At 36.0% G+C, this 13,621-nt stretch overlaps 1 protein-coding gene across 1 annotated transcript in view; it reads left to right on the forward strand.

Moving 5' to 3' along the window:
- SLC30A6 (solute carrier family 30 member 6) overlaps window positions 1-13,621 on the forward strand; it is a 49,419-nt gene that overhangs the window by 15,027 nt on the left and 20,771 nt on the right. Inside the window, exons 5-8 of the mRNA XM_036750828.1 lie at window positions 746-811; window positions 5,884-5,964; window positions 11,829-11,864; window positions 13,214-13,308. Coding sequence (XP_036606723.1) covers window positions 746-811; window positions 5,884-5,964; window positions 11,829-11,864; window positions 13,214-13,308 — 278 coding nt within the window. The remainder of the gene's footprint in view (window positions 1-745; window positions 812-5,883; window positions 5,965-11,828; window positions 11,865-13,213; window positions 13,309-13,621) is intronic.

Below are 13,621 nucleotides of genomic sequence, written 5' to 3' on the forward strand. Positions count from 1 at the left end.
TGGTGCTTAATAAATGTATATTGACTTTCTGGGACATGAACTTAATTAACATGAACCTCTACAGGGGTGAGACCCCCATTCTGTCAAGCCCAGTCACTCAAAGAAAATTTTCACCAGGAATTTGGTTGAAGGATAAGAATTAAGACTTTGGAGCTGAGAAGAAAGACTACAAAATGAGTATAGCCCCTATGAAGTAGATGGCCTAGAGCTTGTTTATGGCACCCTGCTATTCAGGAGATAGAACAAATTATGCATGTATTACAGTCCCCATGCAGAATGTTAATATAAATAAGTATGCATGTGCTAACTTTTAAGAATTGTTTTCATTATTGAGCATGTAAGTAAAAGGTACTATTTTATGTTATTTTTCCATATCTTAATAATATGAATGTCATTTATGAGATAAAATGTGGTTTAATTAAAAAACTGGGTTAAGGATTTAAACATCACTTCCATCTAAATGACTGTAAAATGTTATAATCTTGTGGAAATCATCTGCTTAGTTTCTCTATAACTTGCCAGTAGTTTTTATTTGGTGCTTGAACGTTATCCAACAAAGATCTGAGCATTTCAAAATAAAATAGTCTACAATCCTGTTAGAAGTGCTTATTTTTAATATACTATGGGCAATCACAAGTATCGTACAGAAACTTGTTAATTCTGAAAGCTGAGCTTTTTAAAATGTAAATCTTTAGCTTGAAATAGCCAATTTCTAATTAAATGTATTTTCATTTTTTAAATTCAGTTTAGTGACATGTCTGATAAGCTACTGGGTAATGGTGAGGAAACCAAGCCCAGTCTACTCATTTGGGTAAGTTTGAATATTATCTTCTGCTAAGTGGTTTGTTATAAAATATAACAAATATAATAAGCAGTTTAAAAAGCTGGCCAGATAATTTCTTGAAGATAAATGCTATAAGTTTAGAGGAATAGGGGGGAAAAATAAGGAAGAAAATATCTTTTGATGAAGATAATAGAATGATTTTTCTAAGAACTTTGTGAATTTGTGAAAAAGGAAGAAATCTATATCTTTTCATTGGCTCTCATGCCTGCAGTGTTCACTTTCCAAATCTATACCTCCTGGCTTCCTTCCAGTCCGTGCTAAAAGCCCACCTTCTACAAAAAGCCTTTCCCAATCCCTCCTAATTCTGTTTCCTTCTCTGTTAATTATTTCCTATTTATCCTGTATATAACTCGTTTGTACATAGTTGTTTGCATGTTATCTCCCCCATTAGATTGTGAACTTAAGGGCAGGGACTGTCTTTTGCCTCTCTTTATATCCCCAGTGCTTAGCATAGCTTCTGGCACACAGTAAATAAATAATAAACTTAATAAATGCTTATTGACTTACTGTTGTTGTTGGACAAAAGATATTGTATATTTTAGTAATGGAAAACACAAAGGACCTTCCCCTGAGAATCATCGTTCCAAAGGGTGTGATAAATGTGTCTTTTGGAGTTAATACAATATAGTGTGGCAGGATTCTTGGGATAGCAAGTATAATAGCAATGGATTCATACAGAAGTTAAATTTAATCTACTAGCTGTACTCATAGGTTTCTGCTTTAACAAAGTGAGCTTGAAATAACTGAAACTTGAGCAAGAAGAGAACTAGGCTTTCATAAAACAGTGGCATAGGCCTTGGCAGAGAAAGAATATACTTTATTCAGAATAAGCATCTAATGGAAGAATGGTGGAATGACATTGTCTATAATGAAGATATCTGTATTGGAATCTATAAAACTGAGTAGAAACATGGTAGAGAACATTGGAGTAATGATTTTTTTAAAAGAGCAATAGAAGCAATATTGTTATAGAAACATACTCAGGATTACCCAACTAAATTGTAGATGTAGATCGTGAATGCTTTAATGAATACTTTCCTTGTACCAGTTACAGATCTGACACAGAAGTTATGATAGTGATGCAAAATTTCAGGCATCTGGACCTCTGCTAGAAATTTAATTGTGCCAGAAATAAAACACTGGCAAGTACTCCTTTTTCTAGTTGAATTTTATCTCTTCAGAAAGTAGAGTAGGCCGTCAGAGGGACTTGTACTTCATTTTTCGGACATCAGCATTTATATAGCACCTACTAATTACCAGGCACTATGCAAAGCACTTTACAAATATTATCTCATTTGATCCTTGAAATAACCCTGGGAGTTAAGTGTTATTATTATCCTCATTTTACAGATGAGGAAACTGAGGCAAATAGCGATTAAGTGAATTGCCTAGAGTCACACAGCTAATAAATAGCAAGGATTAGGAAGACCAATAGATGGATAAGCAGACTCCTTTTCCCCCTCCATCCCTCCGCCCACATCAGAGTTGACAGGAAAAGTTAAGGATGTTTTTAACAAGATTGACTTCTTGAAGTTGATGTTGCTTTATAGTTCAGATTTGCAATGAAATGCAAATCAGATAGTGTGATGAGTGTGGAGTATAGTAGTGCAAATCTCTAGGGAAGGAATCAGAATTCACAAACAGAAATTCAACAGTTCATTCTGTGCAAATTTCTTACCCTCATGCTACTTATTGATTTTCTGAAAGGGTGGGAGATTCTAACAGATTCTTTGGCTTTGGGTTAGGGAAGATATGATGTATGTGTGTTTCACAAATGGAGCCTGCTGTCTCCCCTCTTCCCATAAAGTAGGGAGGATTGTGTTGTAAATTCCCAGAAAAGGGATGATCTGGACAGAATTCTGATATTTCCTGATAGAACTAGAATAGCTTTGACTCAGTTAAAACCCATCTGTAATAGTGCCTAGATGTCCCTTTTCCCCCCTTCTTTATTGGAATAGGTTTGATACCTCAGGAGCATAGATTAGAGATTTTGAGTTGGAGAGTCTCTCAAAAGTCATCTGTCTAGTCCATCCCCAGGTAAATGAGGCCCAGAGAGATTGTGGCTTGTCCAAGGTAATACTAGTTGTACGTGGCAGAACTAAGATAAGAAGCCAAGCCCTCTGAATCCAAGTTCAGCTTTGTTTTCACTGCACCATTCTGCTCCTAGCCTCTTTAATCATCTCAATTATTTTTTCCTGGAATCTTCCCACAGTGGCTTTCCTCCTAATTCCAACCCTTGGCCATTCACTTGTAAGGCCAAATTCCTCAGTGACTACCTTTCTGTGGTCCTTCCTCTGTGCTCTCTCTACGTATTAATATCATTCTTACCCTACTCTCCTATTTCTCAAGGCCAGAACTCCATGAATTACTCCATACTTACTGGGTTTCTGACTTTCTCATTAAAGACTGGAAAGAGAACAGTCATGGCTAAGAAATAAGTAAAATCCATGACATGAGAGGATTAAGGAAAAAACCTAACTTATTTTAAGTGAATTCAGATATTCAGATCTAGATGAAATCACATCCTAGAATGTGGAAAAAAAATGCAGGTATAATTTCAGAGCCACTCTCAGTAATCTTTGAGAAACCATGGAGAATAAGAGAGGTGTTAGAAGATCAGATATATACCGATTTTCAGAAAGGAGGAAAAATTAAATTCTGGAGGGTATAAGTATGATTCTGGGTGTGATAAAGACATGATTCTAGAAACTGCAGGTCAACTGAAGATATGATGCTGTTGCCTAGCATGTAAAACACACTATTATATGTATTGTGACATTTAAAAAGAGTGCCACAATCACTAGTAGACAACTTGGGTTTAGTTAAGGAGTAAGCATGCCATATTAATTTTTTCCCCCTTTTTTGAGAGGATCACTAAACTGGTAGATCAAGAGAAGGCCATAGACATAATACATCTTTATTTTAGTAAAAGAATTTAAGAATCTCATAATTTTGAGGATAAGATGATGAAACATGAAGGAAAATAATATTTCACTTAATGTGAATTCACAATTGATTGAACAGACTAGTCAAAGTGTATTGACTTATGATTCATGGTCTACCTGTATTGAAATCTCTAGTGTTCCTGCAATAGGGCTTTATCCTATTGTACATTTTTATCAGTAACTTGGACGAAGATGTGGAAGGCATACATTTTTCAAGGGTCGCAAAGATAAGGTAGATAGCTGATATAATAGACAAAAGGATCAAGATTCAAAATTTATTTTGACAGACTGGAACATTTGACTGAAAATAGCAAGCTGAAATTTAACACATTGGAATGTAAAATCTTGTATTTAGGTTGCCGCATGAAGTATTAAGTTCCTTGTCAGGGCAACTATTTACACAGAAACTGGAGACCCGTTTGACAAGAATGTTTTAGAACAGATTTCTGTATTGGGTGAGGTAAGCTAGATAACCTTTAAGGTCCTCTTTTACCTATAATATTATGTGACTGCAAAGTCTGAATTGCTAACAGCAGTTCAACTCAGAAATACAGTTGCTTTTAAAAAACATTATTTTTACTTTCAGTTCTAAATTCTCTCTCTTCCCCAGCCCCTTTCCCCATCCATCGAGAAGGCAAGAAATACAATCCCCATCATACATACGAAATCATAGAAAATGTATTTCTGCATTCGCTATGTTCTGGGGGAAAAGTAAGAAAAATAAAGAGAAAAATATATGCTTCATTCTGCACTCTGAGTCTATGTGTTCTGTGGAGATGGATAGCATTTTCTACCATGAATCTTTTGGAATTGTTGTGGATCGTTGTATTAATCAGTAGCTAAATCTTTCACAGCTGACTATCTTTACACTGTTGCTGTTATTCTGTACATTATTCTCCTGGTTCTGCTCACTTTTTTTCCCAGCAGTTATCATATAAGTCTTCCCAGGTTTTTCTGAAACCATCCCCTTCAGCGTTTCTTATAGCACAGTAGTATACCATCACATTCATTTACTGTAACTTGTTCAGCCATTCCCCAATTGATGGGCATCCCCTCTTTGCAATTCTTTGACATTACAAAAAAAGCTGCTATAAATATTTTTGTCCATATAGTCCTTCTGCTTTTCCTTTAATCTTCTTGGGGTATAGACTTAGTAACAGCATTGCTTAGTTAAAGGTATATATAGTTTTGTAGCCCTTTTGAAATAGTTTTAAATTGTTCTCCCGAGTTGTTGGACTAGTTCGTAGCTCCACCAACAGTGCATCATTGTACCTGTTTTCTCACATTCTCTTCAGCATTTGTCATTTTCCTCTTTTGTAAGAATACTATTGTTAAACCTTTTAATTTTGCAACATCAGCAAAGCATACCATCACTCCTCAAAAGAACTAGACTACCATTAGTCTTACAAAAGCACTGTCATCCTCAAACAGCTGGACCTCAAACACTTGTCTCCTGTTCGGCTTAAAAGCAAGATTTTAAAGATGAAGAGCAAGAAAACATACAGAGAGGACCATAGTGTTGGAAGAAACCAGATTACTCTTGCTAAATATTATGTGTTGCCTGTATACTGGCTCTAAAAGCTGTCTGAGACATTCTGTAGCTCTGATCTCCCTTACCTTATTAGGGTTCTAGTCTCTAGTTTGAAAAATGCTGACTTAGAGAAAATAGCAGTTTAATTTGGAAATATATTCTTATATCTGGTTTGATTTTTTATTTGTTTAGGCTTAAACACTGACTTGGAATCAGGAAACCTGGGTTCAAATGCTGCTTCATATACTCACTAGCTGTGTTACTCTATATAAGTCATTTAACTACTATTTCTTCACATGTAAAATGAAGGGACTGGTCTTTGATGTATAAATGCCAAAAATAAAGTTTTAAAAGAGAAGAGGGTAAATAGTTTAATTCATATTATATGCAAAATCCAGAAGATCACAAGATAAATGTTTGCCCTTTTGAAAAGAGTTGCTTTTTTCACTTATATTTTTTATTGTTTCTCATTTCTATAGAAATGTCCATTTTAGAGACACTGAATGTGGGATTTATATTTATCATTTAAAATGGAAGTAATAAGCCTAATTTTCTTATTTTAGGTTTGAAAGATTAGAAGTCCTGGCAGTATTTGCTTCCACAGTTCTGGCACAGTTGGGAGCTCTCTTTATATTAAAAGAAAGGTAAGTATATTCTATGAAAGTTTAATTCTGATTCCTTTTTTTTTTTGGAGGGGAAGGCAAGGCAATCGGGGGTTAAATGACTTGCCCCAGGTCACACAGCTAGTAAGTGTCAAGTGTCTGAGGTCACATTTGAACTCAGGGCCTCCTGACTCCAGGGCCAGTGTTCTATTCACCGTGCTACCTAGTTGCACCTAATTCTGATTTTTAATACCCTTTTGAGGTGTAGTACTGCTTATGCCACCCTTTCAGAGTAGTGTTAATGGTTACTTGTTAGCTTTTCATATTCACGGTCATGTCACTGTTGAGTTATTATATAGAATGTTATCTCCATGAGAGATGGAGGGAATAGGGAGATCAAAAATCAGGAGTGCCTTTTTCAATTTGTCAGAAACATATTGTTGAAAGCCTAGGAAAACAGGTTGGAATTAGATCATAGAGGGTCTCACATTCCAAGATAAGTAGTATATATTTTATAAAACTACTAAAAGTTTTGAGTAGGGGAGTGACTGATGAGACTTATGCAATACAAATATTGCTTTGTAACATTGTGAGGGATAATTTAGAAAAGGATCATAGGTTTAGAGTTGAAAGGAATCTCAGGGACCATATAGTTCATTCTTTTTTTTTTTTTTTTTTTTTGGTTAACCAGTGAGGAAATCAAGACTCCAGGAGGTTAAGTGACATTCCCAACAGGACTCAGGAGGAGAGACTTAAGAGACATTAAGACTAGTCGAGAGGCTAAAATTTGGAAAAATTAATCTTTTTTTTTCACAATCTAGGAAAAGGACAGTGTTTAAAACTAGCTGTTGATAGATTAAACTGCCAGCCACATTGGATTTTTGGAGGATGTTTTGAATTTTGAGACTTAGAATGTATTTCTAAATATTTGAATCAGTACTGTGCCTGTTCATATTTTCCCTTTTAAAATATTTAATTTTAGGCTAGAATAGCAATAATAATTCCTACTGGGATTTTTTGTCTGCTGTAAGATATTTATTAATGATATCTTTGTTATATCAGAGTCATTAACAGAGGTTTCGAGCTGGTTCTCCCAGATTAGATACAGATGATAATAGAAATTAAGTGAACTGAGCTAGCAGAAAATTAGCCTCAATGATACCTTATGTTTTTATTATTGTTTGCAAATATATGTGTGTGTTTGTACGTGTGTAGGTGTATGTGTGTGACACATCTCTTGGTTCTCCTAGATGTCAGACTACTCCTCAGCTTCCTTTTATTGGTGCATTATTTTCCTCTTGTTACGTAACTATAAGGGTACTTCAAGGATCTTTACTCGACAGTTTTCTCTTTCTATGCTTTCTCCACTGATAATGTCTTTCATTTCTATCACTTAAGTGATCACCTCTATTTATATAACTGCCGAATCTTTGTATTCAATACCATTCTCTTCCTTGAGCTATGATTCCACATCTGTAACTCCCTGCTGGGCATCTCAGCCAGGATGTGCTCATAGCACATCATACTCAACATATCCAAAACTTAATTTGTCATTTTCTCTCCAAACTTTCATCTCCTTTCAACTCACCTGTTTTTGTTACAGGTATTACTGTCCTCCCGTTCATCCAAGTTGAAAACTTTGGAGGCATCATTTGACTCTTCCATTTCCTTCCCTCACCGTATCCAGTCAGTTCCCAAGTTGTGTCAATTCCACCTGCATAGTATCTCTTAGATATATCCCTTTCTCTCTATTTACGTTACTGTCACTCCAGTTCAAGTCTTCATCACTCATAGCCTAGACCGTTATAATATTCACCTACCTGGTTTCTTTGTTTCTACTTTTTTCCCTCCTCTAATCTATCTTTTGGTGCCCAGATCTAGTTTGATTATCTTGCTCCCTTGCTCAAAAACCTTCAGTGGGTCTTCATTGCTTTTAGGATAAAGTTCATACTCCTTGGTTTAGTGTTTAAGGTTCTCTATCATCTGACCCCAGTCTGTAATAATAATACCTTACATTTATGTAATGCTTTAAAGTTTGCAAATCAATCTATCAATAAGCATTTACTAAGTAATTACTATATGTTAGGTACCAGTGATACAAAGACAGAAAATGAAACAAGCTCTTAAGGAGCTGATATTCAGTCGTCGACAGACAGCTCATGTAGGATATACAGAATGAATACAAGTTAAAGATAATAAAGTATAAAGTAGTTAGAGAGGAAGGATACTAACATGTAGAAGTTGGTGCTTGAATTGAATCTTGAAGAAAGTTAAGGATTTTGTGAGGCAGGAGTGAGGAGGGAGTGCATTCCAGGCATCAAGGATGGCCACTACAATGGGACTAAGACCGGAGATGGAGTGCCATGTGTAGAAGGCCAGTTTGGCTGGACTGTGAAGTGACAACTAGGGGAGCAGTGTATAATGAGGCTGAAAAGAAATGGGACCAAATTATGTAGGTCTTTTTTTTTCTGTAGGTCTTTAAAACAAAAAAGTCTGTGTTTCATCCTAGCAGTAATAGAGAGTTACTAGAGTTTATTGAGTAAGGGAATGACCTGGTCAGATATATGTTTAAGAAGAGTCACTTTGGCAGCTGTGAAGAAGATGGATTGGAATGGAGAAAGCCTTGGGGCAGAAAGGAATTAGTTTGTCCTTGCAATAGTACAGGCAAGATGTGATGAGGGCCTGAACTGAGCCCATGCCTTTGTTAATAGTGAAAAGGGCATGGATGCAAGAGATATTATGGAGATAGAAATGGCAAGATTTGGAAACTAATTGCATATGTGGGTGAGGGAGAGTGAAAAATCAAGGGTAGTTTTGTAGCTGTGAACCTTGAAGGCTGGGAGAATAATGGCACCCTCCACAGAAATAGGGACATTTAGGAGAAAGATAATGAGTTCTACTCTGGACATGTTGAATTTATGCTGTCTACAGGGTATCCTGTTTGAATGTCCAATAGGCAGTATGTATGTGGAACTTAAACTAAGGGGTATGATTAGGAGAGAACTAGATCTATATCTATCACCTGTCTATCTCCCTATTTATCCACACACACATATGCACATGTTTGTATATGTATATATATATACACACATATGTATAGGTATACGCACATATAGATCAGTGAATCATTTGCATAGAGAAGATAATTAATCATATGGGAGCTGATGAGATCTCAGAGTATAGAGAGAGAAGAGGGCTGAGGACAAGGCCTTGGGAAGGTGAACCTACAAGGACGCGGAGAGGAGTGGTTAGACAGATAGGAGGAGAATCAGCAGACAGTGGTGTTGTGAAAACATGAACTTCAGAGGTCAGGAAACATAAGGACTGAGAAAAGGACATCAGGTTTGGCAATGAAATCATTGGTTACTTAGACCAGTTTTAGTTGTGCGTTTTACATGTATTATTTCCTTTGAATCTACTTTTTAATCTTATTCACATTGCTTTCCTTCATACAGTATGTGCTTTAGGCAGATTGGGCTATGGTTAACTGTTCTCTCACCCCTTTTCATCTTCTGTCTTAAGGAATTAGCTCAAGCCTTGCCTAAAATGTGCTTCCTCTGTATCTACATCTTTAGAAATCTTTCTCTTCCTTCAAGGTCTATCTTAGATGCCACTTCCTCCATGAAGCCTATTTGGATTCCTTAGCAGAACATAAAAGATAAAAGAACACTTTTGTATTTCCCCTTTGCCCCCATCACATTCTATTTCAAATTATACAGAAGTAGATTTTAAACTCCTTGAGGGTGGAAACTGTTTTGTTTTTCATTTCTATGTCCTCAGTACCTAGCACGGTCCATTTCTTTCACAGATCACACAATCATAGCATTTCGGAGCTGAAAGGGATCTCAGCTGCCAGTCTAACCCATACACGAGATGAATCCCCACACTAACATACTGACAAGTGATCATCCCCCCTCTGCTGCAAGACCCACTGACTCTCCAGTTAGGTCAGTCCCCTCTTAGAGGATTCTCATTGCAAGACATCAAGCCTGAATTGGCCTCTTTCCTACTATTTGTCACTCATTCTGCCCTCTAACCTCTTCTGCACAGTAACAGCCCTTCACATACTTGACAGCTAGCATGTTCCTCCTGAGTCTTCTTTTTTTCCAGGCTGAACATGCCCAGTTCCTTCAACTAATCCTTATGTAACATAGACTCAAAGCCCTTCTTTACTGCCCTGGGTGCTCTGCTCTAGATGCTCTCCAGTCTGTCACTGTCCTTAAACTGTGCTACTCAGAACTAAGCAAAAATATCTTTGGGGTGGTCACCTCAGAGCAGAGCACAGCAGGACTATTAAGCTCGTTGCTTCTTTATTCTTAGAAACTACTACTTAACATAGCCCAAGATTGAATTAGCTTTTTTTTGGCTGCCACATCACGCTAGTGACGATTATTGAGCACTCATCATGGTCACCCAGGTATTTTTTTGAGAACAATGATAAAGTTGATTATTTTTTACCCAAGTGTAAGACTTCAAATTTATCCCTTTTGAGTTTCATCTTATTAGCTTCAGCCCCCAAATTCTTTTGAATCCTAACTCTGTCATCTGGTATGCTATCTCTTTCAGTCTTGTGTCATCTGCATATTTGATAAGTATAATGTCTGTACTTTTATCCAAGTCATTGGTAAAAATGTTAAACAGCACTAAGCCAAGACAGATCCCTGGGGTATTCTACTGGAGACCTCCTGCTGTGTTACATAGAACCATTAATAATTACTCTTTGGTGGGGTTGGGTGAGGGATTGCCATGCAACCAGGTGTAAATAATAAGCTTTTAATGTTTGTGCAGTTGAATTGAATTGATCTGAATATTAAGATCATCAGACTGTTGGTTTTGGTCCCCAAAAGCATTAATGGTTTTTATCTGTTATTAAGTTAAACAGTCAGTCTACCTACCAGCTTACCATGTGCCATGCATGAAGAAGGCAAAAAGTTTGTCTTGAAGGAGCTCATCATCTAATGGGGTAAACAACATACAAACAACCATGAACAAACAAGATATAGACAGGATAAATTGGTAATCTCAGAGGGAAGGCATTATTATTATTAAAGGAGAGTGGTTAAGGTTTCTTGCAGAGGGTGAGATTTTAGCTGAAATTTAAGGGACTCCAAGATTAGTGCGGGGAAGTAATATGGACCCTGGAAAGATAAGATAGAACCCAATTATAAGGTATTCTAAATGCCAAATAGAGGAAATTGATTAATTCTTAGTGTGGTATCTAAACCCTGTTTCATTTTAAGTAGAAACTCATTTGATCAGAGAGTTTTTCTTAATTCTATAGTTTTTTTTTAAAGTCTCATTTGTTTTTTAATGTTTAAGTTTACATACTCCTCCATTAAAGCCCTACACTGATATTTCTTTGTATCTTAGAGATGTCTATGGGGTATGTATGTCAAGCCAGTGGATTATACACTTTCAAAATTCTTACTGACCAGGAAAGTCTTTGAATTTGAGCCCAGTGATGGACATCTAGGAAGAGCCTAAGTTTGGAGAGGCTTATCACCAGATTGGCCAAAGCAACTCTCAAAGAACTTTTGCTTAGTCAGAACAGTTGTGGTTGTCATAAGTTGGAGAAAAGCATCCACAGTGCTAAAATCAGAAGTCATTGGTCTATTTCCTGGTTTAAAAGTCAGGTAATCTAGTTTACTAAGCCTAGGCCAAATCCATTTCTTGGTTATTTAGAAGTCTTTGATAGAGGCCTTTACAAGCAAATGAATCTATGGATTAGTTAATTGATGTGTTCTATCCCTATTCTCCATTACTGCTAATATTCAAGTTAACTTTTATTGTGAGAGTTGGGGTAATTTTGTTTCACTAGGTTCGGATAGGTCAAACATATAATAATTTTTCTCTTGTAAACATTTGTAGAACTTATTTAACAAAATCTATGTCATCTCTTTCTTTAGTGTGGAACGTTTTTTGGAGCAGCCTGAGATACATACGTAAGATTATATTTTAATATATGTCATTTTTCATTTATTTACTTTTTATTTCAGTGTTTAATAAATATGTTTTAGTAGATAGTAGTTGTTTTTTCTTCTGCTGAAGTTAAGTATTTATCAGTACGCTTTTTCAAATTGCTTCAAAATTCCCAAAAGTAACTTTGCTCACTGGGTTGCCCCAATGTTTTCTTCCTCAGCCTTATTTAGTTTCCCAATCACTGCCCTGAGAAGTTTGCAAGCAATCCTAGATTGTGCTTTCCAGGATAGCACCTCCAACCATTGCTCCTCCATGCTTTCATTGCTAAATTTTGTGTATGTGTGTATATGTATATATAAAAATATATATGTAAATATACAAACACACAATACAAATATATGTATATGTAAAACATTTAAAATTGTTATTGTAAATTACAAAATAATTGGCATGAAGATTGTCCATGCCTACTCCAAACTAATCAAAATATGATTTGTTCTGTATATTTTATAGCAGGAACTTTTATACCATTTGACTTTAAAATGGACCTTTATAAAATACAATAGATGCCAAATATTCTTTTTCTATACCACTTGAGAGGCAGTGTACAGTAGTAGATTAAATTCTTGAACTTGCATTCAGATCTTCTCTCTAACAATTACTGATTGTGTGGCCAAAGGCAAATCTGTTTATGTCTTTTTTTAATATGAAATCTGTTAACTTCTGAGCCTCAGTTTATTCATCTGTAAAATAGGGATGACAGGCAACTAGATGGCACAGTAGATAGAGCACCAGGCCTGAGGTCACGAAGACCTGAGTTCAAATCCTGTTTTAGACCTTGCTAGTTGTGTGATCATGGGTAAATCACTTAACCCCATTTGCCTCACTTTTCTTGTCTGCAAAATAAGCTATAGAGAAAAGAAATGGCAAACTACTCCAATATCTTTGCCAAGAAAACCCTAAATGGGGTCATGAAGAGTTGAGCAAAACTGAAACGAGTAAACAACAAAATAGAGATGACAATAGTACCTGTAGTTCCTATGTTATAGGGTTGTTATGAGGCTCAGATAAGATAATGTGTGTAAAGCACTTTGTAAACCATAAGTGCTTTATAAGTGTCAGCTATTATTTTTATTAGTACTTAAGGTGAACAGAAGTATATGATCCAATGGCTAGAACACCTGAGAAGGCTCCAAAAACTAAGTTCAGATTCGGAATTTGACTCTTGAGTCATTGAAAGACAGCAAGCAAATAAACCACTTTCTCTCTCCATCTTTCCGTTTTTCATCTTAAGGGTATAGACGTGTATCATGTGAAATGACATATTTATTGTCAAAGAAAATAAACATGAATTTTATTTTTTTTCCTTTAGGGGACGATTATTAGTTGGTACTTTTGTGGCTCTCACATTCAACTTGTTTACAATGCTTTCTGTTAGGAATAAACCTTTCGCTTATGTCTCTGAAGGTATGTTTTTCGTTTGCCATAATAAGCAAGGAAATTAATTTTTTAAAAATGAGCTCTTCTTACTTTGATTCTTTGCTTAATCTCCCCTGTAAAATAGTATTTTTTTTCTAATAGCAAAACATGGCATGGTGGAAATAGGGTTGTCTTCAGAATCAAGAGGCTCAGATTCAAGTTTTAGCTTTGATATATATTTGGCAAGTCTTTTAACTCCTTAGGACTCAAGCAGCTTTCTAAGAGTATAAGTTGCAGAACAGATGTGAAACTGAATTAGTACAGGACGCTTCCTCACTGTGAGCTCCCTACGTAAAGGAAA

This window comes from Trichosurus vulpecula, chromosome 3, assembly GCF_011100635.1.
Source record: "Trichosurus vulpecula isolate mTriVul1 chromosome 3, mTriVul1.pri, whole genome shotgun sequence".
Taxonomy (NCBI): domain Eukaryota; kingdom Metazoa; phylum Chordata; class Mammalia; order Diprotodontia; family Phalangeridae; genus Trichosurus; species Trichosurus vulpecula.